Here is a 25063-nt window from a genome sequence, read left to right as displayed (position 1 = left end):
ATTCCATATAGCACATTCTTCAACAAAGTCTCTACGATGTCTAAGCTTGAGCAAGTAATTCTATTTATTACCACAGCAAATTGATTCGCGGTATCTATGTTATAAATAATATACGTAAAACTAAAGTAGTTGTATACTATTTTCGATCTCAGTGAATATTGTCATTTTAATAAATACATATATCTACTATTCTATACTACTATTATATACTAGTCTATTCTGTGCCGAGACCGTGTGGTCTACTCTCTTTCTTTCCCGTAGGTGTAGTAAAAGATGATTAAGGGAACTCATGGTAGTGGGATTGGCAGCAGCATCCCTCTTAAAAAATCTCTAAAAGCATAACTGCGGTTGCCTACCTGCTTGCCAAGCGTGGCAACTACGGGGATAACTTCCCTTATGGGGAACGCTTATAATTAGCAATGGACAGTTAGCAACTGAAATGATGGTGATAATACTAGTATAATAATACTAATATAAATATACATTAAAAAGTTTGCCCTGATGATAGACGGTAGAATCCGTTGCATTTTTCGCGATAAGGGTTTAATTGAATGAAAAATGGAGGATGATAATATGAGGATATTATCATAAACTCAAAAGGTTGCCAAGATATTTGCGAACAAGAAGCTAGTTCGTTTATTTATTTAAAATTCTTAATTGAATAGTCACATCAAAAAAGTACTCAGGTGGAGCTTTTTTAAATACAAAAATATTTTTTTAATAAACCTTATACTTATACAATTTCTTCCAAATACAAAGAAAGAAGAAGATACAAAGAAAGAAGAAGAAGAAGAAATTGTACAATAAAGTATCTAGAAAATAACTGTTGTATTTAAATTACGTTTCAATGGAAAAAAAAGTACCTAGAAGATATCTGAGCACGCTTTATTAAAATATGCCATATACAGATACAGAAAATTCATTTGATTTAAAAAAAAAAATATTTACTTTCAGATCAACAGCAAATACAGCGAGGAGCTCGCCCAAGAATGCTTGCTCTGGATTCAGCAGATCACAAACGCACCCGAGAACACTTCCGGGGACATGGACAACTTCTATGATGTCCTGAAGGATGGAACATTGTTGTGCAAGTGAGTTTTAGTCATAAAAATTATTGCTACTTTCAATTCAATATTATTTAGTGTTTTTATTTTTTCATTATCACAGTAATTTCACCTGTGACGATATCACAAGTTGTGATTTCTTCACTTGCAATGACCTAATACCATATATGGTACTATTTGTCATTGAATCTCATGGAAGTTCATGCTCATGAAAGTCGTGGAGGATACGATAGTTAACATGTTTAGTAAATGTCTATTAAGAAAAGGTACAACATGATAATTAGAATATTAAGTGTGGAAGGCGAAGTCGTAACAATTAGTATAAATAAGTATGACATAATTACGAGCGATAGTAATAATTACTTTAGGGTCTTCAGTCTACATAAATAATAGTCAACGATAAAGTGTAAAGTTTTGTGGTCTTATGTCATTGTGTATAAGTGGCACTATTTATCTATCCTATTTAAGAGCTGCGCTCTTGTCGGTGGAGCTCTTGCCACTTACTACGAGTAAACATGTAGTTTAAACAATTCCTTTTTTTTATGAAAATGAAATGGTAATCCAACCTGCACTGTCAGTAGGTATACGCTACTGAAGCACTACAGAGGAATGATAAGTAAATATGAAGATAGGTCAGTTAGTCCATCGTGACGAATTCAATTATCAATCACGAATTAGCCGCAATAGTTTCCAAGAGGAAACACGAGAGGTTGACCTGACCAGGTCACTTGCTACTTGTTAGCAATGGGTCCATTAGACCATATTATTAACAGCTCTATCATCTCTTATGCAAGTATACAATTTGTGACATCAAAAAAATAATATTTAATTTTACAATCAATTTAAGAGCAATTCTTATCTTGTTCTTTTTTCTAAACGACCGAGATCCTATAACGTTACTAGTAGGTGCCTCAGCAGTAAAGACTCTATACCCTATAGGATACAGATAGATCACACTAAAACTGTATCCAAGGAAACTTACACCCCGTAACATATCAATACTTATTCAAATCATATTGTTGACCCAAAATTCTCCATTCCTTACAGGTTAGTAAACAACATTCAACCGGGGTTGGTGAAGAAAGTGAACGAGTCCAAAATGGCGTTTAAGTGTATGGAGAACATCAACGCCTTCCTCGAAGCTGCGAGGCAGCTCGGAGTACCAGCTCAAGAGACCTTCCAAACTGTCGACCTCTGGGAAAGGCAGAATCTAAACTCTGTTGTCATTTGTCTGCAGTCTTTGGGCAGAAAGGTGCGTTTTTCAAAAGAAATCCTGCTTTATATTTTCCACGCTGTAGATATTCAGTATACGAGTACCTACTTTGACTATGTCATTTTCGTATCGATGTTTCATAGAGATTAGTACGTTTTTTTTTATATTTAAGTAATTTCAACAGCATAAAAACTTATAGGCAATTATTTTTTAAATAAGGGCGTAGTTTACTCGAAATGCTACCGACTTTTATCTTAACAATCTATTATCTCACTGCAGGGCACGGATCTCTCCCTATTGGCGGAAGATATTACCTAAATTTACCATGCTGGCAGCTTGGTAAGGTGGGGTTTTATCTAGAGTTTTCACTTCTTTTGCACTTATTTATTGTGCTTTATTCCTGTAGTTTTCATTCCCTTATTCCACTTTCCGTTTTGCACCACGAAAATGGGCCAGCGACCTCATTCTTACCCAGTAGACCGTCCATGTTTACGTACAAATAAGTTTGCAAACTCCTAGTTGAACTTTGTATGTCATCCATCATGACATGACCTTTCCCATGTCGTCTTTTCTTCGTCTTATGACCTCAGATCTTTCAAAAGCAGCATAAAAAATCATTTAGTAAGCGTGCAAAGTGCAGTTAACCATTAAAAGTAGAATATTCTCTTGATCGTATTCATGAATCATATTCTCTTTGTATTAAAATGGTGTGGTCCATATATAAGTATATCGTATACCATTTATTATAAAAAGTTCTTCAATTATAAATAGGCACCTATTAAACTATTATACCTCAATTCATACTCCATAAAAATTATGAGGCTCATCGAATTAAAGATAGTCCAGGTACTTCGAGTATTAATTATACAGGTATATACTAGAATTATACATATTTAATCACAAACAGTTCTTCTATCGCTAAATATAATATTTTAGTTGCTAATTCGGTTGCAAAAGATTCTTTTATCAGGACAGCTGGTACAAATTTTAATAGTTTATATTTTAATTTGACATATTTTAATTATTATCAAGTAACATTACATACATAACAGTTCATAAATAAGATAATATAAGTACTTATTTGTGATTTACAAATAACCTCTTGTAACTTACGCCACTACAGCAAAAAAATTAAAATTTTCAGGCCGGAAACTTTGGCAAGCCTTCAATAGGACCCAAGGAGGCCGAGAAGAACATTCGGAATTTCACAGAGGAGCAACTGAGGGCTGGACAGGGCGTGATCTCACTCCAATACGGGTCTAACAAAGGCGCCACACAGAGTGGTATTAATTTTGGCAACACGAGACACATGTAAGCTAAGGCATACATTGGGTATATGTAAGCTTTCAGAAACTAAGGATTGATTGACGTTAAGACATGCTTTTAGTCGAGATTTTATGTAACTATTACAATAATTGTTAGCTAGTCTATTTAAGCTGGCCAATGCTGATAGCTTATTGTGCCAATTAGTTCGGTACGTTCTTTTAATAAAGTAACTCGTGAAGGTCATATTATTAAAGCCAATTAAAAATTCACCTTACTTTCTGCTTTCTTGTAATTAAGTAATCTATTAATAAATTTGTCTTTTATGCGTTACATAACACTCGACTTCCTTTACATGAAACACACAATTGTATCAATTAATTAAATAAATAGTAATATAAAATATTAAAGCATTCCCAACGTAAAATATCTTCCAATATTAATAGGTGTGTACTGTTCTTAGAATTTTATAAATATAATATGTAATATCTATCTGGTAGAGAATTTGTTTCTCGTTAGCTAGTTATTACAAAATCAAACAGTTATACAAAACTTTGTTATTAGTCTGTAAAAGATAAGCATTTAATAACTATTCCGAATTCATTCCATTTTGGATTGTATTTTTGTGCTGTTTTTTTAATGTTGATATTAAAAATATGTTTTATTTTTATTTATGCGTTTAAATAAGTTGGCTAGCGTTTTATATTATTATTAATAATTTCTTTCATTATTATGTAAGCATTCCATTTATTCTCTCATAGTAATTGTGCCAATGTCTGACATTCCTTTATATAAACAGTACAATTGTTAGAATTATAAATTCTTCAAAATATAAGTACTTAATATTGTGCCTTCGTACTCCATAGGAGTCATATTCTTTGACGGTGTCTACAAGAGAATTCAAAATATATTGGCTTCAAATTAAATATAACATACAACTACCTTGTATATTGTTTACTTTGAATATTAACAAATCATTCCATATTTATATAATGTGTTAGTATAATTATTATACTGTGATTGATCATTTTGTAAAGACACTATTATTATAATTATATATTTTCATATTAATATGTATTTGACGATGCGTAAACATGATTTATTACAGATAGAATGTAAGTTTCATGAAGCACTCATTTTGTGTAACTTTATGGAAGTACGTAGAATAAATAAGTATAAATATAAATAAGTCTTTTTTTTTAATAGACCATGTTCTGTTCGAGGTGTCATGTGTGTGAGTGAGACGATTATGATTATGTATGAAGCAAAAGACAAGCGAGTGTATTTGGTTTAAAACCAGTGATTGATGATAGGTGAAAAATAAAAGTCATGTCGCTTTTTGCTAGAAACTATAGACTACTAATCCCCATTCCCAACAATTCCTTCATTTTTATCAGAGAGAGACTTTGTACAAAAGTCGCTTGCTTGGGTACCTCTATTCTATTCGTGTTTTAACCGTAAAGCAGTTGTGTTTGCATGGCTGTGTTTCGGTTTGAAGGGTGGTATATGGCGTGAATTTACAGGGTACAGAGGAATAACACCTGAGTCCTCAGGAATGGCAACGCATTGGGGGTATGGCCGCAACAGTATACTATATACATATTATATATAACGCATGGCCGAAACAGTATACTCTGTTGTGTCCATGGTACTACTCATGTCTATAGGCGACGGTTACCACTTTCCATCAGGTGGGCCGTCAGCTTGTTTGCCATTCTAAGTTGTGTTATGCTATGTTAAATTTACTCCAATCTTTGGTAGCAATACATTTTATTATGTTAAACAAAGTAACCATTATATATATATATATATATATACGTCGGGGAAACTTTCAAAATGTAATTTATTAATAATATGGAAGTAAAAGTTAGAAAATAAGAATTATTATTAATATAAACTTAGCTATTGAAAACTGTTTTTTTATACGCAAAATTTTCAATTTATTAGAAATATCAGATTTACGAATTATTCACAGATCGCCATTCGGTCAGATACTGCGCTATTTTTATTTTACTGAATTAGATATTGTTTTGCGGAAGTCAATATCACTGTTAGTTGATTAAAATTATTTTGTTTAATTCCGCTACCATGCTGCTACCTACAATTGATACTGGGACTCAGTATTTGAGTGCGTTATACTACATCTATGCGGGCTGACCACTAGATGTACTAGATAAGTAGAGGCCATATGACCTTCCCTATTAGTCATCAATCTACGACCGTTATTGAATATATACGTGTTGCTAAATTATGACACGTGTTTCACTTTTAAACGAGGCTAGATTAGGCAATTGTAGTTTGGTAGCTCTTTATTTTTTTATTTTTTTCTTTTTATCAATACGAAGTTTATAATAGTTATTTTATCCAAAAATATTAAAAAAGCTACAGCTGTATTACTTGCCTGTTCTTCTCAGCTAAAATTGCATTCCGAACTGGGCGGTGGTTTAATAAAAAAAAATTACTGTTCAAAAATACTTATAATTAAATTGAACTAACTTGATAAAATATTATTTATTATGATTATTAAAAATTAATTGAGTCTAGCTAGTATTGACTATTCGGTATCCAACTTGGGAGCTTAAAAACCCCATTGTGCACAAATCGTAATAGAATTTGCTTTGTACAATCCACTGACATAAATGTACTGTTTTTTTATTGGGTGATAATAAAATAGTAACCCCACCCGCGCTATCGGTATACGCTGGCGGAGTACCAATGAGGGATGATAGGTGAGAATGAAAAGGCAGTTAGCCCATCGAGACGAATTCCACTAGAATTAACCACGATAGTCTCCAGGGGGAAACCCGTGGAGGTCGACCTGATAGGGTAGAATATTAGCAATGAGGTAGTTAGGTCCCATGATTAACAATCCCTTTCCTCCGACGTAAATATTCTAGTATAGTAATATATGGAGACACTGTTTGGAAACTCTGACTTAGATCAGAAAAGTTCATTCCCTAAATTGAACCGACCGGGAATCAAACCCAGAACTTTTACAAAAGCAAAGTTTAAATTTATAAAATGTAGTACCTATAATGAACTTTGTTCCGTCTACTCTTGTTTTTGTCACCAAGCAGCTACACTGTGTTCCAGTGTTAAAAACCTATAGAGAGAACAGAGGCAGATGGACCTTAGTCCTCAAGAAAGGCAACGCGTAAGGTATAGACATCACAGTCGATTAAAAGTCTATGGAACTATTATTGTCCACAATAATTTCGGTCAAGTCGTGAAGAATGATAAATACAGAATATTACAATAAACTATTCATAGTAAGATTGTTTATAAAAGAAGTACCTGCCAAGAAAAATGTCGCACTGCTAGGAGGTGGTATTGCGCACTCTTTACTAAAGAACCTACAGGAATGGTCTACAGTATAAACTCGCTCATGAGAACAAAAATAAAAGTTACCCTAATTTTGTTTAATTTCCAATAAAGAGAAAAGAATCTGTTAGTAGCAAAGTCTTAGAGACTGTATTGCTAGCGGTATAGGACAGGTCGAAATCTTTAAGTCCATCCATGCGGTTCCCCTCCTGAAAATAAACGTTAATTCTTGGTGACTTCGTTGTGATAACCAATTGAACTGACTTCATTCTCGTCTATCAGTACCTCGCCAGTGTATATCGATAACGCAGGCAGAGTTACAATTCCCCAACCATCTGGTCAATAACCATGACAGGGAGAAAAAAGGGATTGTTAATAATGTGGATTAGCAACCCCATTGCAACCAACAGGTTTACCTCCTCTCGTCACCTCTGAAAACCATAGAGATTGTTTTGTTTTAGAATTCGTCACAACGTACCAACTAACTTGCTTCATCCTCACCTATCATCTCTCACTGATGCCTAGCCAGTGTATGCATATGCTCAGGTGGTTATTATCATTCCATTTTCTTTCATTAAAAAATAAGTGCACGATGGACTAGCGGATTTTCACCGTCCAATACATTGTTACCTATCATCCCTCAATGGGATACCAGTTTATTTAATGGATGATAATGGATTAGTAATTCCGCCTGTGCTATCGATATAAGCTGGTAAGGCACCAGTAAGGGATGATAAGTGACGATGTAAGCAGTTCAGTTAGCCCATCGTGACGAATTCCACTAGAATTAACCACGATGGTCTCAAAGGGGAACCGCATGGAAGTCGACCTGATAGGGTATATTGTTAGCAATGGGTCAGTTAGACCCCATTGCTAACAATCCCTTTCCCATTATGGGATACCAGTTCATATCGATAGCACAGAAAAAATTATGACCACTTGCATCTCATAAGACACCTACGATAGGAGTGGCACTCAAAGAAGGTCAAGTTGTTGCTATTCTGTTTCGGGTGTGCCTATTTGTTTCTGTCAGAACAAATACAAATATATTATGTGCGTAAGTAGACTCATCGAGTCGATAACCCTCGGTTGACGGATAGCACACGCACGTCGCGTGATACGTACGTATCTACCCCTAGGGGGCTTGTTGGAGATAGCCCCAATCTTATTACGATAACCTCATTGTTGATATTGTAACGGTATCATCACTAAGAATAAACTCGACAGAATTTTTTAGGATTCCCTACGATGATGTGTAAAACGATGTGTTTGTCTGTCTGTTTGTCATTTGGCATCTAGCTTCTTAGCAAGATAATATAGTGAGTGGGGATATATATTTACATTATTACATGTATTATATATATCTCCATATTTAGAAATAATAGGATCTTCATCGTGCCTCCAATCAATCCTGGAAGAGATCGCTTTTAGCGATAAGGTCGCCCATTGTTTTCTTATTGTGATTATTTCTCGTAATTGTCTATATCTAGAATAAGTTTACTGTTGTAATCTTTTGGAGGAAACAATAAAGAGTATCTATCTATCTATGCCTAAAAGGAATTCAAGTAATACGTAATGCAATTTGGGGGAGTATAACAAAACGTTACGGGTACAGAAAATTGTTAAGACGCATTACATGGGTCAAAAGTCTACAAAAGTTGCATTACGTAATACTCGAACGTCCTCCCACGTTTGAATAAAATAAATGTAATTAGAGCTTACATATAAACGTGAAATAATGAAATATTGACCCCGCCAGAGTAACATTTATATTTTTTAAAGTTGAACAAGAAATGGGTTACCCGCAAATGGTATTAAATGGTGGAGAAAGGTAAGGATTACCAGCAAAATGGTGGACAAATCATCAGCAATATAATATGAATATAATTTGTCAGGTCAATCTTCACGCGGTTCCCGTTGGAAACCGTCGTAGGGAAATCTTGATGAATCAGGAAGGGTCAACAAACTTGTTTTTGTCCTTACCTATTATCTCTCAATGGTGCCCTGCCAGCATATACCAAAAGCGCAAACAGATTACTATTCTATTATCTTAAAAAAATCGTATACGTCGGCAGGGCACCAGTTAATCAGGTTACTTGGCCCATCATAGCTTTATCAAAAATTAACCACGGTAGTTTCTAGAAGGGGCCACGTGTAAATCGATCTGACAGGGTATATTGTTAGCAATGGAGTTGCGAGACCTAACAATCCACTCCTCTATATCACTTAATAATCTACCTTTAGATTTTCTACAACAATACAACACGCTTCTCCAAAATCCAAAGAATTAAATTAAATGTGTGAGTACAAATATTGTCAAGGTTTCCTCTGGTCGAGTCGCTACTGAAGACGTTTCATCACAAACTCAGAGCATCACGTCTTTATAGGGTCACACACACTGAATTAAAAATTCGGAGGGGCGTGTCATGTTATATATATGCCATCTTATCCATATATTCGGGGAAATGAGTGTTTCGAAAGAAGGCGTTACGACCCTATTGCTAGCAATATACTGTGTTAACCATTATGAATAATTATGATCTATGTTCAACATAACATGAAACATAATATGGAAAATAGCATTCCTATTAGGGATTTTTATGCGGACTACCAGTCCTATTGCTAACAATATAAGGTATATTGTTAGCAATGGAACTACTAGCCAGGTCGACCTCCACGTGATCTCCCCTAAAAAACCATCGTGTTGAATTCCAGGTGTATTCATTACAATGGGCTAACTGACCTGCTTTTTCATTTTTACCTATTATCCTTCATTGGTGCCCTGCTAGCGTATACCGTTAGCGCAGACAAGATTACCATTCCAATTACCCATTAAGGGGGGAAAGGGATTGTTAGTAACGGAGACTGAGAATCCTATTGCTAGCAATATACCCAACCAGGTCGACCTCCTCGCGGTTCCCCCTGGAAACTATCATGGTTAATTCCTGATGAATTCATCATGATGGGCTAACTGGCCTGTTTTCATTCTCATCTATCACCTTTCACTGGTGCTCCGCCAGCGTATCCTGTTAGCGCAGGCGGGGTTACCATTCCATTTTCACCCATCAAAAAAAATAGCGTTCCTAGTAATAGGGAAATTATTTTTCATTGTTACGAATACATAGTCAGGTTGACCACTGCACAATCCTCTCTGGAAACCATCATGATTTTTATTAATGGGTGAGAATGGAATGGTAACTCTTACATCGCTATATGCTAGCGAGGCTTCAGTGAGAGATGATAGTTTTTTTTTTTTATACAATTTAGAAAGGCAAACAAGCTGACGGCTCACCTGATGGAAAGTGGTAACCGTCGCCTATAGACATGAGGATAAATTAGTCCATCGTGATGAATTCCACAAGAATTAACCACGATGGTTTACAAGGGGAACTATGTGAAAGTCTACCTGATAGGATATCTATCAATGGAGCTGTTAGACCATATTATTAACTGACTTGACGCAGTTCTTTACTGGCGCTCCGCCTTTGTATGCTATTAACATAGGCGGGTGTACTATTCGTCATAAAAAAAACCTTCTTCATCGATAAAAAAAGACCCATCAAATATTAAACGGCATAACCCAGAACAGCCAAACCCGAGGTAATTCAGAAAAGTTTTTTTTTTCTTAAATAAGCCCGACTAGAAATTGAAATCGGGATTTCATTTACGTCAAGTAGCGTGCCCACTGTCATGGAGTCGTTATTTAGAAATTATAGTCGCAAAATAAGAAAAACAGTAGGTACATGTATTCGTGTCCACTCCTTTATAAGTAATCGTGTAAGAAAAACTATCTTTAAAAACTATGATTTTTATCTCTCAACTTGAAGGAAATAAGGCACATTTAAATCTAAGCGGTTTCAGAAATTAGTGTGAATGTATACCTAATCTGAGGAGTGAAAGAACATTATGACAAGGAATTTTTATATACTTATTAAGATACCTACTTAGTCTAAATAAAATTCTAATTATGTACTAGTAGATAAAAAGTATCATATAGATACGTAATAGATGCTTAATAACTGTCAAAATTGTTGTAACAGAAAACCATAGACATTTTATTTCTGAAAACAACAAGCTGAAAAGTGTTTCCATTTGCGGAAAAAAGGTTTTCAATTCAACTTTTTATAAACTAACGAATCATAAATGCCCAGTCCGCGCCAAAATGACTTTATGGCTGAAATACATGTTCATGATTGGTTAAAAATAACAGCCAGCTGTTGTTTACAATAACACTTCAATGTCAATTTGACGTCAAAATTGTCATTTTTTATATTTGTTTACTTCTTTAACATCTACGATTAAATTTTAGTTTTTCTCGTGTATTTTAATAATGTTATATAAAACCAAATAATAGGTATTGTGGTTGCTAGTCTTTTTAGGATAAAGTCGTGAATATAAAATCCAATTAGCATGCGTGTGATGTGCCTGTTAAGTGTGAAACTCTATTTATGAACTTATGTAATATAGTAAAAATGTTAAAATTTTGTCGATATTATATTTCACCTAAAAAGCAAAAAATAAATAATTTATGAACATGTCTAAAGAACTAACAGTATTCTCGGATGGATGGTCGATCGACACATCGCCCCTTGATCTTAGCAACAAGAGCAATGTTGATAAAGATGTAAGTGGCCCCCTGCAGCTTTGTTTGTCTTATGTCCTGATAAGGGTGTCCTCTATAATGACCTAACCTCATAAATTGCCTCCAACGAAGTATTAATACCTAATCTTATAACAAACAAACCCTGCAACTGATTATTTATATATCATCAGTATTTTCCACTACATGGTTAAGTATTTGAATGTTTCACAGATCATTTACAGAAGCAGTTGTGTTTAGACTCTAACACGTGTAAAATATTATAAACATTTTTTGAAAATGGAATCTTACATTCAGGTACTTATTTTTTATCACATGTACCTAAATATTACTTAGGTTTATAGAAACTTATCTTACTGTTATCTGTAAAGATAAACAAAATTATTTACTACAATTTAAGGTTCACAATATACCTTATTAGATGTTTGTTTTTAATAATGGACACCTAAATAATGATTTGGATTTCCTTCTTTATTTAATAATTTATTAATGTCTTCACTTGAGAAAAATATATAGCCTACTATTACTGCATAGGAGAAAAGGGATTGTTAGTAATGGTAATAGTCCCATTACTAGCAATATACCCTCTCAGGTTGACCTCCTCGTGGTTCCCCCTGGAAACCTTTGTGGTTAATTCTAGTGGAGTACGTCATGATGGGCTAACTGACCTTCTTGAACTTCGTCATCACCTATTATCACTCATATGTCACTTGGTTCCTCTTGGAAACCATCATGTTTAATTCTTGTGGAATTCATCATCACCATGATGGCTAACTAACCTGCATTCATTCTCACCTATCATCTTGCACTGCTGCCTCGTCTGTGTATACTGATAGTGCGAGCAGGGTTACCAATCCATTTTCACCCATTAAAAAAACTATTACTGCATTAGTCAGGCAGATAGTAAATAAAATTAAGGTTAAATCAAAGTTAAAAGGGTTTTACTAGGAATGTTACTTAATACATTTTTTTTTATATTTACCCAATACTCACAACACCTGTACCATCATTGTACATGTATGTACCATGTCTATGGTACTGTTTATGTCTATTGATGAAGGTTACTGCTTTCCGTCAAGTATGCTGTCGATATGTTTGCCATTCTAAATTGCATAAAAAAACCCCACTTCATCAAAATAAAGTTACCTGTTAGGAATCAATATAATAAAATATAGTTAAAGTATTTAAGTTTAAAATCGAAACCAACAAACTGAAGTTTACTTTTACATTTATTAATATGGTTGCATGAATATAGATTTATTGGAAATATCTTAGGGATAAATAGATATTTGTATATAACTATATTTATTACCTCAGTACCTATCTATTATCTTAGTATCAGCTTTTATTACGAGTATATATATATAATAATATAAACTTTTCCTATTGATAACATGTTGGGTTTTGCTATGTGGCAATGATGCAATATCACAATCTATTGAGGTATTCTATTGATTTGTTAGATATATACATTCAACTATAACAACCTATTATAACCCCACTGCTAAATAAGAATCTTCTCATAAAAGGAAGACAGCCTACTGTCACTACCTCGGCTAGATGGCTTAACATAGTATTTAACTTAAAATTTTTCTTATATTGCATTAATATATTGTGCTTTCTTCTATTAATTACTTTTTATTAAATTTTTATCTATTTATATATTTAAATTTTGATAGCTTTAAGGAATAATTATTATCACATTCAAATACCATTTTTAAACATATTTTTAAAACTAACATTTAATTTTATGTTTTATTAAAAGTATTATGGAGAAGAAAAATTAATAAATATTAAGTTATATGCAATGTGGGTTTTGATGATGTTCCATTATCTATATACCTAGTACTTATTTGTAAATAATTATAAACTAGTAATAGCGGTATAATAAGACATTAATTCACCCTGTGACCCTGGCATAGAATGGACTTCGTTTTTTTCCTGTGGATGTTGTAAGACTAGGAGAACTTAATGGTCGAGGGATGAGCAGCAGCCTCCCTCTATAAACATTACCAATGCCAAGTGGCAACTACTGACAAATGCCACTAATAGGGAGAAATCTATATTCAGCAGTGGACAGTTAACCACTGATATGATGATAAAGCTAATTAATTCCTGCACTTTTAACTGAAAAATACATAAGTAGGTCTCCATCAAAACTCAAAAAAACAGATAAAGAATTGTTGAGTTTTGATAAATTAATTTAGCCACTTACACCATTATCTCTAATAATCATATATTAGTTTATTTGCGTATTTTATTTATGTACGTAAATGTTTCTACATAATAAACTTTATTTGTAAAAGGATAGCATTGAAAATCTTTGAACAAATATCATTACAGAGAAACTAAATATGTTTGTGGGTGCATTCCAATTTCAGTCTTATGCTATTTGATTTATTAGCGGTAATCGCTAGAATGTTTATTTAATTTACTTAGACTTATCAGTGCTACCCCCTAGGCAGTAGGCATTGATACGTAGTATCAGAGGTGGACGATCTCGACCCTGGGTTCGGTCAAAGCGGCTGCCGTCTGCCGTTGATAACATCCTCTATAAATTACATATATCCAGCACTTATTTTACTAGTTCCCTGCTAGCAGTTGACTTGTGTGCGCATATCTCGAACATTTAAATTTAATAGTTCGTTTTCAATCGTGTATTCCTTTTTTTACGTTTCCAAATGGCTAAATTTATCAACTACAGTGACTTCTTCTCTCCCCATTAGTTTTTTTTTTTGTGGATTGAAAAGAAAAGACATTAATCAAACAGTGCTTAGTGTCACGCCGTTGTGTCTACGGGACTCGCCTTCACAGGCTTTTAACCGTTAAAATTTATACTGGCTGTGATAGTATACATGCATTTTTCAAGCGACCTGCTGCAAAAAATGACCATATCCTTGATGTACCGTATCAACCCCATATACTATTCAGATTACTCCGATACGATCTAGGTCTGTGCTTGAAGCTAGTTCCTTACAAGTGCTCTACCTGCCATTGGCTATACCAATTCAAATACTACAAATTTGGCGTTTATCCCAAAGATATCACCTGACCATCACCCTATATAAATATTCTAAGGATTTGAGTATTAAACATGGATATTGTGGCAAATGTAAGTACTTACGTAATAAGAAAGACGAATTCATATTTATCGTGACTTGTGTAAGAATGAAGTTCAAAGTTTATCATTTTGTATTGTCATCGTTAAATTGTGAAATGTATTCACTATTTCGTATTTATTTGTTGGCAGTACCACCCAGTCCTGAAGGCTTTTCTCGCCGGATCGTTTTCGGGGACATTCAGCACTATACTCTTCCAACCATTGGATTTAGTGAAGACGAGGTTGCAGAATCCTAGCCAGAATGTTTTTACGGCGACTGTCAAGTGAGTCGGATGAGTCATTCAATAATATATATGTATATATGCCTATATTGCTTAGATGAGGTAGTTGACTGCTGCTATTTTAGTAACTTGCTCAAATTTCGCCAAGCACATTTGAATGTAACTTATTTCTGGCAATGTGAATGGGATCCAGTTTACTGTCTTTCCTCTGTGTCACTCATTATTTTTATTTATGATGTTTACCATTGCCAAGAAGTTAGTCTGTTTAAATTATACGATAAATAATAATAAATTAAATAAGCGAAAGAGGTTTGTTTGAATCGAAGCATTTGGCGTTCCATTGTTTCTGCCTACCCTAATGGGAGACAGGCGTGACAGATATGTATGTATGTAAATAATAATAAATTAATAGTTAGGTCGATCAGCAACAAATACAGAACAAATTAAGTTTACAAAATTCCTTCGATGTCATTGTATAATTTATTTATTTCTAGGAAGACTCAAGAATACAGGTTATTACTTATTTAGATAAATTTTACTTTTTACGAAGTTCATCCAATTCTGACTTTTAAAAAAACCTTTTTTCTGTACCCTTTTTAGATTAAGTGTTAAAAACTGGGTAAAGAATCTTTATCTACAGCTTTAAACTTGGCGAATGAATACATACCTATAACGAACATCAATATTGACAAGATTAAATAATTAATCTTTCTTTTGTTATCAACCGTTAATAAAATAAATAAACAATCATCTGCAGTAATAATGTTTCATATCTTGAGTAAATTATTAACATTGACTTTGAACACTAAAGATATATGTAGAAGACATTGGTTATCGTCTTTGATACCACCTAATAATTTAAGATTGTGTTCCACATGAACCGACTTAATCAAATATTTTTATTAAAAAATCCAATTATTTTGATTTAAAATTAAACTACGGAATCAATTTTGATAAAATTTCTACTAGAAATTGAAAATATACGCTATTGAGATAAAAAAAAAAACATGTTATTGTATTCTTATTTCGTTGCTACACAGAATTGAAATTGGTCCTCTACAAAACTGGCAAAGGAATTTGTCGGTAGATATTTTGACGCTATCGCATGTATGAGATTCAACGAAACTGTTTAACTGTGTTTTATTCTTTCTCATTTACCTATAGTTTCATATTTTTATGATCTTATACTGCTTAGTAGTTTGTATTCACGCATATTCATTATTTATATAAATAAAATTTGAAAAAGCATCAGTTGAGTTAATTGTCCATTCTTCTTTGTTGGCATTGCGGTCCAAATGAGCGGTAATGAATAAAAAATACTATTGAAAAATGCCTAAATCTAAATTTACTTGAATAAAAATATTTCTTTCCTTCTTTTTATTTCTTTTTCTTTATACGAGTAGGGAGTTCTAAAATGAAATATTCTTTACAGCGGCCGAATCCAACCCGGCATGATCAACATATTCACCAACATAATCCGTCAAGAGCATGTGATCGGGTTGTGGCGAGGCATGGTGCCATCAGTGGCTCGCTGCGTGCCGGGCGTAGGGTTGTACTTCTCATCTCTTCACTGGCTGAAAGTTAAAATCGGGAAGACCAGGAATCAAGATCTGGGCGCTATGGAGGCGGTCGCATTGGGCGTCGTAGCGAGGACAATGAGCGGTGTCGCTTTAATACCGATTACAGTTATTAAAACTAGGTGAGTTCCACTTAATAATCTTTTTAAATTGCCACAAAGGTGGCAAACAAGCATACAGTGGTAAAGTTACTCCAATCTTTGGTAGCAATAATTTTATTATGTTAAACAAAGCGAATATTTATAGGTTAAAATGTAGAAGCCGCCACACCTGTGACCTTAGGTACTTCGCACTGTGAAAATGAATTAACATTTATTATTCGGTCCAATCTAAATTTAAGTCGGTCTAGTAGTTGTGAAAATGTTTCAAACCTATTCTTCAAAAATGGTGACACGTTAAGGAAACCCATTGGCGTTACAGTGTATTCTGTAATCATCATGTGTATAGGCATGATTATATATTTGGATGCGATTTTAGCTTGTATGCCCTTAATATAAAACCAACATTATTTAAAAGAAACCGATGTTGCGTTTTTTTTATAAATCTTAATCAATTTATCCTTTTGCTATTCAACATTGTAAGATGTTGCATTTCACGTCATTATTTTTTTAAATTACACCCATAAGTAATGCCTATTCTATGCCGTGTGGTCTCGGCTTAGAAAGCTTAACTGCGATCGCCAACTCGCCTGTTCAGCGTGGTAACCATTGGCAAAGCCTCCCTTGTAGGGGAGGTCTTTGTTCAGCAATGAATAATTAATGGCTGAGATGATATTTTATATATTATGTATATGTTCTATAAGTGCTTTTATTTCTTTACAGATATGAATCTGGTGTTTACAAGTATAACAGTTTGGGGGGCGCTTTGAAATCTATCTACCGCGCTGAAGGGATCCGTGGGCTTTCTTGCGGCTTGGGTCCAACGTTGGCCAGAGATGCGCCGTTTTCTGGATTGTATCTTATGTTCTACACGCAAACAAAACAGGCTGTGCCCAAAGGTAAGAAATAGTATTAAAAAAATCACTAAAAAGTTACTAATAATAAAAATATGCAATTCAAGTATTGCTGTTTTATGTTAATATAGATAAGACAGTATTCTGTGAGTGATATTTATAGTATTGTTTATCTGTAAATGAAAGGTGAAAAGCAGTTTGTTTGTCATACGTAAATATATCATGAACATAACTGAAAAAGAAACTGAACATAAGCCTTCCCCTTGGGGTGGTTTTGTCAGTATTTGCCATGCTTGGCAGGCGGATTGGCAACCACAGTCAGGTTTTAAAGATGTTTTAACAGGGATTCTGCTGCCCATCCCTCGCCTCCCCTTAGTCGGCTTTTACGACACATATACGTACGTATATATATCGTATATATAACTAGAAACATGTTCATTAGAAAATCCAATTATTAATTATTGCTTAGCTACAGGTTCTTCTGTTTATCTTATCGTTGCATGAAATTGCGGTGATGTTAAGTAAACTTTCATAATTACATCAACATTTGTTATCGGTTTTATCTATCACGGTATTAGTTAATACCGTAATAATATGTTACTAACATGTAATACTAATGTCTGTTGGTTACACAATAAGAGAGTAATGATTAGATTTCTTTTTTAATTTATTTACCTAATTAGAAACTCAATATTTATTGTTGTTATATACATTTCTTCGACTGATATCGCTAGTTCAAATCTCGATCGTACAGTTTTGTTTTAGTCAAACTATAATTATTTGTATGACAATGGCAACTCATATAGTGATATATTTTAGAGACTTTTATGACATATATTTCCTTACTAATATTATAAATGTGAAAGTGAGTTTGCCTGTTTATTTGTTACCTTATATAATCTCAGTTTAAATAATCGCTATGAAATTTGGTATACACGTATTTTTTTTAATAGATGATAATGGAATGGTAACCCCGTCCGAGCTGTTGATATACGTTGCCGGTATACACGTACTATAAGGGATGAAGAAGTATATAAACATAACCCGATCTAGCGGACGAAGTCGCGGCTAAAACTTAGTATACAATATTCGGCATTAAAAGAAATGGGATATATCTATATACGTGAAAATAGATTGTATTTCACTGAGTAATTTTCCGCAGCCACTAACCTATCGGATAATTGCAGTATTTTCATATAAGTGCATTGAACATATTGTAAATAAATACTTATATATTGGTTCTAGAATGGATGCAGTCTCCAAGTGCAGCTAGCGTGATACACTTCAGTTGTGGCATCATCGCCGGCATAGCCGCGTCTTTGGCAACGAATCCAGCCGATGTGCTCAAGACAAAGATGCAACTGTATCCAGACAAATTCCCTAACGCTTTCAGTGCTGCCCTCTATGTACATCAGGTAAGGATTATAACCGATGTAAAAGTTCATATTAAAATAAAAGTAATGTTACAAAAGCTGATGGTTCACATGGATGAAAAAATGTAACTGTCGCCTAGAAACATGATAAGCAGTATGGACACCATAGTATACTTTGTGGCACCCATAAGAGGATAAGATGTTATGCTTCTGTACCCTGTATTCACATTGTCATATTTTGCTCATCAAACAAAAACACAGCTATACAAACACAACTGTTTGATGGCACACACGACTTTTGTAGTCTCCTTATGATTTTGGTATAATCTCTTTACTAAATTAAATACGTTGTGAATTTTTAGACGTTTCGGATATGATAATATTTAAATCCGGTTATCAATCACAAAGTGGCCATTTTTGAACCCTAGGTGTCATTTCGGGGTCTCACCTCAAGTTGTTTAAAAATATCATTATTTTTCTCAACCGAATTCACTATCATTTATATTGTTTAATTGGAATATTAAAATATCTAACTTCATTTTATGATCACATGCTGTTAATTAGGCTACAAAAATGTATAATTTATAAGGAGACATTATCTCCTTGGCACGAGAGGGCACATGTGCTCATAAAGTTATCAATATTTGATAATTTTATTGACGTGGTCAGCAACTAAATATTCATAATTCATTCTGTCCATTCTGCTGTTTTAACTGTAAAAATAGTATTAATTGGTTAGGAATTTAGTTAGTTTATTAACTATTAACCAATCGTATGTCTTATATACTTGGTTATCTTTATAGTTTAATTTAATAATTTAACTTACCTATTTAGCTTTAAATCTACAATATATTATTTGATAATTTAACTTGGTGCATAACATGCAATCTGTACTAAAAGTCAGTTAATAGTACATCTATATTTGCAAAACCCATAACTTTTAAGCATACGACCCACCTGATGGTAAGCAGTTACTGTAGCCTATAAACGTCTGCAATACCAGGTGCAATACGCGTGTGTTGCCGCACCTAAAGAAACCTCTTTAACTCTTTTTTGAAGAACTCCATTCTGTAGTCTTTTGGAAAAACATGTTGTTTCTGTAGTTAAAGTATTATTTATTTGCTACACTTTTAACTAGTTTTTATCCGAAATTTTTCTCGCATCACCGGAATTACTGATAAAAGTAGTCTACGTGTGTGCCAAATTTTATGATGATTAGTTTTTTTTTTAATTGATGATAATGAAATGGTAACCCCACCTGTGCTAATGGTATGAGCTGGCAGGGCACTTGTAAGGGATGATAGATGAGGATGAAAGCTGGTCAGTTGGCCTATCGTGACGAATACCTTAAGAGTAAATTACGATGGTTTCCAGGAGGAATCGCGGGGAGGTCGACCTGTCTGATATTGCTAGCGATAAGGCCTCTAGTCCCCATTACTAACAATTCCATTGCCCCATGACGAGTAGTTGAACAATAAAACTCCAAGAGATAACAAACAAAATTTTTATGTTTATATTTATAAGGATATTGTTTTGTTCCAGAATTATGGGATTAAAGGTTACTTCAAAGGTGCAGTGCCGAGGATGCTACGCAGGACCCTCATGGCGGCAATGGCTTGGACCGTATTTGAAGAAATAACACGGTCTATCGGTTTAAAATGACATGACATGGAATTATTTGGAATTGGAATGATACCTGAGTAGTGCATACACTGGGTTGAAGAACTTGATTCGTGGATGCTACGTTCCTAACATTTTTCTTTTGTTTGTATATCTTTGAATGATTATTTTACTTTAGAAATATGTAGGTGTTTTGTTCATTATCGTCCCATAATCAAATGTTATATTTTTTTTATTTATCTACTATTTACAACAGCTTACTTTGAGACATAAGATGTTTTTATTTTTGTTGTTATTACTTTAGTGTATAGGTAACTTATGTGATATTGGAATTTGTTTTTAGTCAGTTATAATAAAATTGTATACTCTCACTGTAATATAGGATCACACGTCGTTAGTTTACAACACAGTAGATGGCGCCTATGTCAGATTCATCAAATGAAATTGAAAAATTTACCAAATGATTGTACTTATTCCGTGGCATAATTATAAATTCCGCCTGGAAACTGAAGGAAATTATTAAGGGTTCTATTAGAGGATAAATTTTTCAATATATCGTCATATGTATCCTAATTTTTAAATGTGATATTTTAAATAAAGAGAGAGAGAAAATAATGATATATTTCATTTAGTTATTTATTTCATTTTTTTCTAGCCAACAATTGCCTAATTCTTTAGCTAGAATAGCTTATGTTGTAAAAAATCAGGCAAATAACATCCTTAGGAAGAATCCAGAACATGAAAACTTGATCTGGTATTTACGCGTGAGGCAGGGAGGGGAGAGTGTCCTGCCCACCCCAGGATGTGAATAAAGCTTTGAAAATATGACTGAGATTCATATGAGCCTTTTATACACCAATGTTGATAAGTGGCAAACGAGTTTATCGATAGAATCGTCATCGCTAGCGAGTCCATAATACAGAAAAAGATGGCGACGTAGTCTTATTGTTTCCCAAGCGAACTTTCATCGAAACCATTGTACTGATAGAAATAGTTTGCAACGTCTAAGAGAGATAAGTTAATTTAGAAAAGTATATTTCTTAAAATAACTCTTAAGAAAAGCTGAGGATCTCATTCAAGTACAGAAATGTTGCTTACCACTGTGAAAAGGCTATCTTTCAATAAAACAAAATATTAACAAAACCATAGTATATTTTACATATTTACATTAATATATATATATTTTTTTATGGTAATTGATTTATAATCTTTATTATCACGCTCAAATAAACTCTATTCCTTCATACTTAAGGTTTTCAACTAATGTATCGTGCAATAGCACCGTTCCATCAGTTTTAAATGCAGTGATGTAAGTAGCCGTTTTCCCTTCGTACTCTGTGGTCTTCAGAGCAACAATTGCTTCATCATTAGATCCAGGAATAAACTTGAATGATGAGAAGCCGTGCTTTGGTTGATGTTTTGTGATCTAAAAAATAACATAATTTATTAATGGTAACACTTATGCGTTTCCAATTCTAAGGATTCTGACGTCAATTATATGTTTATAGTATGTGATTTAATAGCTATATGAGTAGTATATCACTATCAAAATGAAAACAAATATGGTAAACACAACTGATTATGATGAAATTAATAGAGAAAACTTTATTCAGACATTTGGTGAAATGTGGAAATCTGTATCCCTTTTCTACCAATCTTGAGGACTCTGATATTATACCTTTACACCCAGGAATTTTCAAGTCATATTTCACTCATAAAACTAAAACAATAATGGGCATACAGCTTAGGTACAAAATTAATAATTTAGAAACATATATAAAAAAAAATCTATGGTTCATTTTTAATTTTCCTGTTGTTGACACATATTTAAAATACATCAGGACTTAACGGGACACAATTGCTGGTAAATAGTATGTATAAACCAGATTTTTTTATACAACTAAAAATAACAAACAAGCTGACAGCCCACCTGATTCAAAGTGATAACAGTCACCTATAGAAATGAATAGATCACATGCATGACACAGTCACAACAGGATTGCAACGTCGGCATTAAAGGTCAGGTATGTCGATATTATTTACCCGCAATCGCGTCGCGTTAATAGTCGATAGTGTATTTAAAATTTTCCATAGTACCACTTTAAGTGAACACTTGTTTAACTTGAGCAAAAAGTACTCACTTCTATTGCCAATATATTTTTAAAATTGCTATCAGCTGTTATCAAGTAGTTGCAACCCATCACTTCATCTCTTGTCTCATTGTAGGATTCATGACTACATCTTCGAGGCAAAAAATGCCATTTCTGAGTGACAGCAGACCATACACCAGACTCATGTATCATGTAGCCCGGCCATTTGATGCCTACAGAGCTCCTTACAGCTTTATATTGGTTCACCCAGCTGAGATGCTGGACCTGAAATGTAATAAAATATTTATATAAGTTAAATTTGTGTTGTGCAGGAATTGAACCCACAACCACTGGAAGATGTGCTTGTATTTTACCGCTACACCACCAAGGTTGTATACTAGTTTTATAGAATACTAGCTTTCACCTGCAACTTCATGTGTGATCAGGATATGTTTAGTGACAGAGATAAAAAGTAACCTATTTATTGCCTTATCCATCCCATATAGTAGATGTATACAAAATTTCATAGTGATTGGTTAAGCTGTTAAGGTGCTACAAACAACCTCAATTTCACATTAATAATATTAGCAAAGATGGCCTTCTTTTATAGAAAGGGATGTAGTAAACAGCAGGATTTTAATGAATTGTTATAAAATTGATTATATGATGTAAAGAAAGTAAACTTGCATACTAAGTTCTCATTACAATGTTATGTTTAAAAACCTTTTAAAGTTATATCCTCATATGGAAACAGGATATGCATAAACCACTATAGAATACTATACATCTAAAAACTTTACCTCTCCATTCATATTAATGGCTTTGACCCACATAGGATCATAACTCTGGAAGTCCCCTCCTGCAGTTGTCCACTCCTTACCCATAGATCCCACATATAGAATTTCATCTTTGACAGTAGCCCATTCTGACTTAAAACCTTTTTCAACACGGCCATTTCCATCCACTAATATCACCCATGGCACTATTTTGTTATGTATTATTTCAAACACCTGAAAATTAAAAATCAATTATAAAATATATGGGGTTATCCATGTGCTGATGGAATATTACAGAGCAGTGACTAAGGAAATGAAGCTCAATACACCAGTAGAAAAAACTCAATATACATTGGTATGACCGAGGTATGAAGATAGATTGAGACAAATTGTAGCTTATATCTTTCTCCATTAAACATCACCAAAACCTAATTAGGTTGCCAAGTGTGACAACTATTGGCAAGCCCTCAATAGGGCGAGGCCTATGAACAGCAGTGGATAGTTAAAGGCTGACACAGTGATAATGATCTTTCACAATATAATATTAGTGATGATAGTGACTAATTTACATCAAGCAACTGCTCATTTTGTTCGCCGTTCCAAGTCACATAACAGAGCATAGACAATTGAAATAGTAAATATGATCATTGAAATACAAATAGTTACAATCTAGATTAGAAACTTTTATATAACTTACCATACCAGACCTGTCATCAAATGTAAGCAATCTCCCATCAAATATAATCAACTCTGATAACTCCATTCCACGTCCTTTGTGAGAATATGTAGATGAGAGTATTACAGGAGGCTGTGGGTCCCAAGTTATGGTTACAAGCATTTTAACATGATTGTAGCTCAAGTATCCTTTCTTTAGATAGCTATTGTATGTATTAGGTTTTGTTGCACTTTTAGAATTAGTGTCTAAATCAGCTACAATACCAATTCGAAAGGTCACTACATCCCCAGATATCCGCGGCGGTGAGAGTGGATATGTAGTATTGTATTTTCTTATTGTGCTTACCCATTTATTCGGAACATACACTTGTGAGCTTGCCCACCAATTATAATAAAACAGTATTAATAAAAAAACACCAACTAAAATTATTAATAACACAAATGGGGGCTGTATCCTTACTGTATTTCCTACCCTGTATGTGGCAGGAGTGCGAAGCGCCTTGCGCCAGTCGCGTAACGATCCTCTCATAGTTCTATCTTCAAATTCATAAATGTCATACATAATAAATAATAAAGTTATCTATTTCATTATTAATTATACTGATAATAATCACTTATAATTATTAATGACTAGTCACATAAAATTATAACAGCGTTATTTCATTAATAATATTCTCTATAATAAAGACGCTCACAATTGACAAGAATACACTATTTTCTATGAGTTACAGGAGTCCGGAATCAATTTAGAAAAACTTTGTGAAACAGGTATCTTGTATGATGATTTAGGAGAAAGACTAAGGGGCATTTTGAACGTAAACCTTAGAAATATTAATTCCTATTTCAGTTAGTAAAAAGGATGACTTAAGAAGACAACGAAACGAAACGGACGTCACGTCAACACAACACACATATGACAATGACAATGTCATTGTGACATAGATACTGCTGCGACATTGTCATATTGACAACACCGGAGATTGCGTTTAGTTTTGATACCAAGTATTTACACGTATGAATTTTGTTAATTAAACATTAAAATACTACAAATAATATAATGTAAGAAAAATACTAAAAGTGAATAAAAATAATTAATAAACACTTATTTTTTGAATTTTTTACTAAGAGCTTTCATTACTAGCTTAATTTACTTAATTATTGCAGTGTTTAGTCACTTAGAAAATCGATTGATAAGAA

The 25063-nt window shown here is 33.6% G+C and overlaps 3 protein-coding genes across 6 annotated transcripts in view; 2 read left to right on the top strand and 1 right to left on the bottom strand.

The window, feature by feature from the left end:
- The window catches only part of LOC113510625 (myophilin-like), a 29312-nt gene extending 24583 nt beyond the window's left edge, over window positions 1–4729 (top strand). The window contains exons 2-4 of the mRNA XM_026894095.3: window positions 955–1091; window positions 2112–2316; window positions 3422–4729. Of these exons, the coding sequence (XP_026749896.1) occupies window positions 955–1091; window positions 2112–2316; window positions 3422–3592 (513 nt within the window). The 3' untranslated portion in view covers window positions 3593–4729. The remainder of the gene's footprint in view (window positions 1–954; window positions 1092–2111; window positions 2317–3421) is intronic.
- A 6396-nt stretch (window positions 4730–11125) lies between these two features.
- On the top strand, window positions 11126–20940 carry LOC113511269 (mitochondrial glycine transporter B-like). 4 transcript variants are annotated; one of them, XM_026894890.3, is made up of 6 exons: window positions 11127–11485; window positions 14712–14845; window positions 16236–16502; window positions 17202–17377; window positions 18578–18747; window positions 20248–20940. In XM_026894890.3, exons 1-6 carry the CDS (start codon window positions 11390–11392, stop codon window positions 20365–20367), a joined length of 963 nt encoding a protein of 320 aa, XP_026750691.1. In that variant the 5' UTR covers window positions 11127–11389; the 3' UTR covers window positions 20368–20940. The 4 variants fall into 4 exon arrangements, with proteins under 4 accessions (XP_052752393.1, XP_026750691.1, XP_052752392.1 ...); XM_052896432.1 differs by lacking the exon at window positions 11127–11485 and adding an exon at window positions 11726–11758; XM_026894897.3 differs by lacking the exon at window positions 11127–11485 and adding an exon at window positions 14030–14573.
- Window positions 20941–21459: 519 nt separating this feature from the next.
- Window positions 21460–24785, bottom strand: LOC113510756 (soluble calcium-activated nucleotidase 1). The gene is made up of 4 exons (XM_026894295.3): window positions 23889–24785; window positions 23216–23425; window positions 22467–22700; window positions 21460–21751 (listed from the first exon to the last, which is right to left on the bottom strand). The coding sequence occupies exons 1-4, from the start codon at window positions 24426–24428 to the stop codon at window positions 21548–21550; spliced, it is 1188 nt and encodes a 395-aa protein (XP_026750096.1). The 5' UTR covers window positions 24429–24785; the 3' UTR covers window positions 21460–21547.
- Between the last annotated feature and the right edge of the window lie 278 nt (window positions 24786–25063).

The sequence above is a fragment of the Galleria mellonella genome, unplaced genomic scaffold (genome assembly GCF_026898425.1).
Source record: "Galleria mellonella isolate WM207_F2 unplaced genomic scaffold, CSIRO_AGI_GalMel_v1 utg329, whole genome shotgun sequence".
In the NCBI taxonomy this organism is placed as follows: domain Eukaryota; kingdom Metazoa; phylum Arthropoda; class Insecta; order Lepidoptera; family Pyralidae; genus Galleria; species Galleria mellonella.
Note: the sequence above shows the minus strand (reverse complement) of the source record. Positions and strands in the feature narration are given on the sequence as shown.

What these genes read in the sequence shown, in the direction of transcription:
- LOC113510756 (XM_026894295.3), bottom strand. Translation starts at nt 24,428, where the DNA reads ATGTATGACATTTATGAATTTGAAGATAGAACTATGAGAGGATCGTTA. An exon ending in CCATTAATATGAATGGAGAG is followed by an intron (nt 22,701 to 23,215) that starts GTAAAGTTTTTA and finishes ATTACATTTCAG; the next exon opens with GTCCAGCATCTCAGCTGGGT. An exon ending in AAAATATATTGGCAATAGAA is followed by an intron (nt 21,752 to 22,466) that starts GTGAGTACTTTT and finishes GTTATTTTTTAG; the next exon opens with ATCACAAAACATCAACCAAA.
- LOC113511269 (XM_026894890.3), top strand. Translation starts at nt 11,390, where the DNA reads ATGAACATGTCTAAAGAACTAACAGTATTCTCGGATGGATGGTCGATC. An exon ending in AGAGCAATGTTGATAAAGAT is followed by an intron (nt 11,486 to 14,711) that starts GTAAGTGGCCCC and finishes ATTTGTTGGCAG; the next exon opens with TACCACCCAGTCCTGAAGGC. An exon ending in ATTACAGTTATTAAAACTAG is followed by an intron (nt 16,503 to 17,201) that starts GTGAGTTCCACT and finishes ATTTCTTTACAG; the next exon opens with ATATGAATCTGGTGTTTACA.